Here is a 6,702-nt window from a genome sequence, read left to right as displayed (position 1 = left end):
TTAACCAATTCTCTACACTTAGAAACAAAAAATAAAATAAAACATATATATTATGATTTTTTTATTAAACCTATTATCTTTAATATATATTTAATAATTTTGACACATAAATTTAAATTATAATATTAATTAAAATATTCAAAATTAAATAGTTATTATTCTTTTTAAAATAGTACAATTTTAAAGGCCAATAAAATATTTGCCTTTAAAAATTTATAGGTGATTTTTATCGAAGCTATAATTTTAATTTTATCATTTAAACATTATTTATATATTCATTATCTAATGTATTATTGGCTATAAAATATAATTAGAGTGTATCATATCATATTCTTATCTTATTATCATATTTTATCATATCTCCCCAACAAATGAATTAGTCTTGAAAAGTACATGTTTAATTTGTTTGGTAAAGAAAAATACTCCCTACATTCTTAATCATTTTTTTAAAAATTTGTTTGTCTTTTTTATAATATGTATTAATTATTTTTATTTATATCTATTATTACTTAATTATTCATTTCAAATATAAATAAAAAATAATTAAATAAATAAAAATATAAAAAATAAAAATATAAACAATTAGAAAATTTAATGTAATTAATTATTTTTTCAACGTACTCGAATTAATCAATAGGATCATATAATTAGGGATTACCTGATTAAACTTGGTAGCATTATTTGCATATATTTATGCCAACTTTTATACAGATCATGGCATGATGTGACATCCAATTAGATAATACTCCACTTGCAAATAGTTGTTAAAAAAGCTATCTTACATTAAATACTATACATTATTTTACTCGTAGCTAATTAGTTAATTGCAAGTAGACCATGTACTGGCATCTAAGTCCAGAACTTATCCTTGTCAGTAAATAGTAAATTTAATTAAACCCTCAAGACCAATACCATATCAATGATCGAATTTGGCATTTGACAATAACCAGGTCGAGCACAAACGAAAAGACCATGAATCCAAAATATCAACCTTGAAGTTTCAGTGCTTCACGCTAGAAGCTATCCATTACACTCTCCCCACTTTCCAATTCTAATCCTCAGATTCTCCTTTTTCTTACTATTTCAAACTGAAATCCCTAAATTACCTACTCAAACACTGGCTATGATGCTTCATCTTCTTACTGCGTCGATGCAACTTCGCGCTTCTCCCCAAAAGGTTTGGCAACAGCAATAAATCTCACCTCATTATTAGTCGTTTCATAGATTTTTGCTTGATCTCTATCTGCGATAATCTCCAGTCAACATATTTCTAGGGTTAGGGTTTGTGCATCGGTAGGGTTTCTCGCTTTTTTCTAAGATCCTTTTGGGAATTACCTAATTCGACCAAGAGGGTATTTAGGATTTGCGTTTGTTTATTGAATTAAGCATGCAATATAATAGGCGGCGCGAGGAAGAGCACGGTGTACCGCACCGATTCGAATCGGAACCCGACCCATTTCGGAGAAACCGACGAGATGGGTCGGATTCGGCACGGCAGAGGAAGGTGAGCCCTCTGAAGGTGGATGGGGTGAGAAGGGTTGGTGGTGGTGGGAACAAAGGGGGTTCTGATGGGTTTGAAGGGAGGGACTATGATTGGCAGCATGTGGGTGGTGGTAGAAGGAGTGCTAGGGTTCGGTCAAGGTCACCTCCTGCTGAACCAGTGAGGAAAAGGTCACATTTTGATGATGGGGTTGGCCATAATAGAAGTTGCTCACCACCACAACCACCACCACCAGGCTTGAGAGCAAGATATGAGTTGTCAAAAACCACGGATTACTCTGTTGATGATGGAAACTTGGATGGAAAGCGTGTATACCTTGATAGAGAGCAGGACTTGGTTGAGGGCAGGTTGGGTGGTATGGTGGATCAGAAGTTTGTGGTACGTGAAAATGAACTTGGAGGATCGTATGGATATAGGTCTATTCCACCGGATATGGATGTAAGTGTGACAACACGGTACAAAGAAGCTGGTGAGCACTTGCCTCTACTGCCAAGGGGTGTGCCGGCGGGTAGATTTGAGCATGGGCGACTACATCACAGAGATGGTCCACCTATGGACAAGATGCCCATCACAGAATCACACAGTAGGGCGGAAAAAACTATAGTTCATGCTAGGGATGTTTCGTATTCTGCTGTATCTCCCTCTTACGCAAAAGATTTTGCAGGCCCTTCTCACATGAGGGATTATGGAGACTCCTCCATAGAAATGTCAAGGGGTGATTTTCTATGTTCACATGGTGATGGCATCTGTTTACCTGCATCTTATGATCTATCAAGGAACAGCAGGAAACTTGCAGAACCTGTAGGGTTTAGTGGGCATGGGCAAAGGGCAATTATAGACACTGCTAGAGGTCCTGAAATTGGGCTAAGGAATATGGCATGTCACCAACGATGTGAGTTTAGTCCTACCAGGACTGAGCATGAGGATTATCTTAATCACAAATTACAGGTAAGAGCAGCACAGGATGAGTTATTATATCAGTATGATGATTTACCTAGAAGGATAGCTCCTCATGGCCGATTGGACTATGAGCAATCTGTAACAGAATATGATAATAGGGAATTTTCCAGACCTTGTATTCCACATCCAGATTTAGATAGAACTGGTAAGAGTGAAGATTCTTATGGCAATCAAAGAAGGGTTATTGTACATGATCACCCTGCATTGCAGAAGCCAAAGTATTTTGACTATCATGATGTGAGAAGAACATCAATTGCATCGATGCAAGGTGAGGCTTATTTGCGATCTGGATATAAGCATCTTGAAAATGGGAAGAGTATTCCACAAGACTATGAAGTTTCACATATGGGTGCACCTGAGGCTGATCGATTACCAATTTTAAGAACAGAATATGAATCTCGAAGAGATAGAGGTCCTGGGCTCCAGCAAGAAAGATTTCAAAGTCCACCTTTGTCTAAACATAATTCAGAAACCTACAGACAAGGTGTCAAGGTGCAGGAAATGAGACAGGATCTTGGTATTCATGATCATTCAGATAGACTTATGAAAAGAAAATACAATCCAAATGATGAAATAGATGTTCATGATTTGAGAACAATAAAATCAAGTAAATGGGGTGCAACTGAAGAATTTCAAGATGCATATGAATGTGAAGAGTGGGTAGATGACCGAGATATGGATATGTTGTATTCATCTGGTAATGTTGAATTTAACCCTAAGATATACAGGAAGTATAAGAAAGAATATGACGAGTTGGAGAATGAAGAAGATTTTCCATCTGATGAGTGGGTTATACCTCAAGGTTCTATGGGACATGTACAAAGGCATTCATTTCAATTTCGGAAGTATTCCAATCAAAATATAAAGCATCACTCAAAGTCTAGTTCTTCAAACTGGTATAAATCCCAGCATTTTTCTAAGAGAAATGCAATTCAAAAGCAGCCTAAAGTTTGGAAAAAGTATCATGGATATGATGAGAATAAGCATGCAGCTAATGATGAATCATCTGAAGATTGGATAAGTGCTGCAGAATCTGAGCCAACTGAGGGCTCTGAGGAATTTAATCAAATGGTACATGAAAATTTCTTAATGTACTCCAAGAAGTTGAATCTGAACTTATATGTGCAAAGAAGGTACGAGGACCAGGGAAAAGCGGGTAGTTTGTACTGCATCGTATGTGGCAGAAGGTCTGTTTTCTTTTCTGTGACGCTGTTTTATTAAATGGAGCTCTTCTGTTCACATGTTGAATAAGGAGTTGTCTAGTATTTAACTCACAGGTGGAGTCAAGTAAGTGTGCTATTATTCCTGGGATCATGTTTTAGGTTCCCAAACTTTGGAAGTAAACATGTTGGTATGTATAATTGTTGTACTTTACTAAGGCAGATATGTGGACAGTTTGATAGCACCAATCCCATGACAATAGGACCAAACATATGGTAAACTGCTTTGTGGATGAACATGAGTCTCAAAGCTAGCTGAACTGGTGTCTATTCTTTTGAATGATGGTGAAAGTTATAATTAAATTTACTGCTGTGTTTTATGATTTTGAAGTTAGGTACCTTAGGTTAGAACTTTTGTTAGAACTGACATCTAATTGTATTTTCAAAATGTAAATAATTTGTTAAGTATTTATTTTAACCTTTAGATTCCCGAGAAATTGCAGATTAGTTATGCTTAGGAAGAAAGGGAAGACAGCTATGATACCTGAGACAGGAAAATTTATGTGGCTTCTGATCTTCAAAGGGTAAATGATTTTGAATTATTGGCCTAACATCTACAGCCACTAAAAGGATTGCTCTAACATGTCATGACATAGTAATTATAGGAGAATACTGGTAGGTTAAAATTATCTAGAGCTTTGAGGAATGAGGACTGCTGGCTGTGAAGATAGATTTTCCGGGTACAACTAAGGCTGTGATTTTTGGGTTTTAGATTTTAGAGGAAGAGGGTGGAGGCTTCAAGTGCTCACAGAGATATGCTGCATTTGTGTAGCGATTAGGAATATGGAATTGTATATAATGAGGCTTAATGGTTTTTCTTGTAGGCAATAATCTAGGGAATTTAAATTGATGATTATTTTAATGATTTAGGGAACTTATGATTGGAAAAAAAAAATCCTAATCTGAAGTACTTAGCAAGTCAATGGCTTGCAAGTGGCTATATGCTACCATTTTTCTGATGACTGTTGAAGATTATGATATTCAAGTGTGTTCTTTATCTTTTTTTCTGATTGACTTGAGTTATTATTATTGAAGATAACCACCAAATTTATTTTATTTTAATGCTTGCCATTTTTTGTCTGTTAATGAAATTAGTGAATTGCTTTCTTTCTGGACTCTTATATGTTCGAGAAAAAATTATAATGTACAAGTTACCAGTAAGCTTTTTTTTGTTTTTTAAGATGAAGTGTAATTTATGCTGTGCAACTCATAACATGTTTATTTGTCCCATTTATCTGTATGGTTACAGCTCGTCGAAAGAATTCATGGACACTCAACGCCTAGTAACTCATGCTTTTATGTCCCATAAGGCCGGGTTGAGAGCAAAGCACTTGGGTCTTCACAAAGCAGTTTGTGTTCTGATGGGATGGGATACTGTTGTTCCTCAAGATACAGTAACTTGGGTTCCCCAGGTCTTGCCTCAGGCAGAGGCTTTGGCTCAAAAGGAGGATTTGATTCTTTGGCCTCCTATTGTTATCATCCATAACATATCGATGTCTGATGACAATCCACAAAACTGGAAGGTTGTAAGCATGGAAACAATTGAGGGATTTCTAAGAGGTATGTTTGTGTTTAGATGTTGTGATTCAACGAATAGTAATTTATTCAACTTAAACATAATTTATAATGAACCAAATGTTACTTAGTTTGATTATATGCATAAATCATCCACTGGAATATGCATGCTTAGCACAATGCATGTTAAATTTATAATTACATGAAACTTTTATTCCACCTTGGAATTTACTCATTAATTGTTGCCTTGTTAAAACTGCGCATTGGGCAATTTTTTTTTTTATTTTAAACTTTCAGGCAAAGGTTTTGTGAGAGGAAGAATCAAATTATGCTTAGGGAAGCCTGCAGATCAAAGTGTTGTATTGGTGAAATTCCTTGGCACGTTTGGTGGGCTGGGAGATGCAGAGAGGCTTCATAAATATCTTTCTGATAATAATCACGGTAGAGCTGAATATGAGAGAGTAAAGTCTGAAGGTATTAAAAGCTGTAACATTAGCGAGACAGATGAGGGAGACAAAGTGGAGAATATTCTTTATGGCTATGTGGGAATTGCGGAGGACTTGGACAAACTAGATTTCAATAGTAAGAAATGGAGTATGGTAAAGAGTAGGAAGGAGATTGATGACCTGGATAAAGCTCCTGTTAAAACCGATGAGAAGCGATAGTTACAGTGTCATTGTCATTGAAGATCGATTCAGGAGTTTCATGGTCCCTGACGCTTAATATTGAGTGTTCTAATTGCATAATCTCTTTTTCTCTATGCTTTTGCTAGTAGTTTATGTTATTTATATAGTTCAGGAACTGGAATTTGATTTAAAAGTCCTTGTAAGAGATATATTTTCAGTTTCTGAATGTTTTGACTGAACTTGACCAAAGCTGATGCATAATCCTGAGCTTTTGTAATGAGCAATATAGGCTTTTGTTATAATGATTGATCAGGATGAATGTCACCAATGTTCTGAAATAATATTTTATCAAACTTTAAGGGTGAGGGTAAGCTGTTTTTATAGTTATTTGGCATTTACGTTAAATTTATTTTTACGAATATATTTTTTTAGAAGTTTATTCGCTTCTGCTTGTCATTTTAAATTATTAGTATATGGATAACTTTATAAATGATTCAATTTATTACAGAATTTATGAATAGACATTAATGCGAGACTTGAGTTTCCAAGAAACAATGTCATGTGCCATGTGGGACCTCTGCATCTATATTTAAACAGATTTCCTAAATTTTGGTTTTGAACGCCCTCTGTTCTTTTAAAGGATGCCCTACTCGATGCCTAGTAGAAAAATACATGATATATAAACTTAATACAGATCTTTATTGCCCTTTGTTCAGGTTCAGCATAATCTGAGTGTGAGATAAATTCTGTGCAGAGTACTAAATTTTCACTTCCAGTAATATGTTCATATAGATTCAATTCTTATATTGCTAAGGAGTTTAATGGATAATGTTTTTACGTTATCAACTAATTAAAAATCAAAAATCATGTTTAATATAAC

At 35.1% G+C, this 6,702-nt stretch overlaps 1 protein-coding gene across 1 annotated transcript; it reads left to right on the top strand.

Moving 5' to 3' along the window:
• The first annotated feature begins 893 nt into the window (after window positions 1-893).
• On the top strand, window positions 894-6,124 carry LOC100787224 (uncharacterized). Its single transcript, XM_003555412.4, has 3 exons — window positions 894-3,648; window positions 4,931-5,241; window positions 5,494-6,124. Exons 1-3 carry the CDS (start codon window positions 1,388-1,390, stop codon window positions 5,859-5,861), a joined length of 2,940 nt encoding a protein of 979 aa, XP_003555460.1. The 5' UTR covers window positions 894-1,387; the 3' UTR covers window positions 5,862-6,124.
• Window positions 6,125-6,702: the final 578 nt, after the last annotated feature.

Source organism: Glycine max, chromosome 20 (assembly GCF_000004515.6).
Source record: "Glycine max cultivar Williams 82 chromosome 20, Glycine_max_v4.0, whole genome shotgun sequence".
NCBI lineage: Eukaryota > Viridiplantae > Streptophyta > Magnoliopsida > Fabales > Fabaceae > Glycine > Glycine max.
Note: the sequence above shows the minus strand (reverse complement) of the source record. Positions and strands in the feature narration are given on the sequence as shown.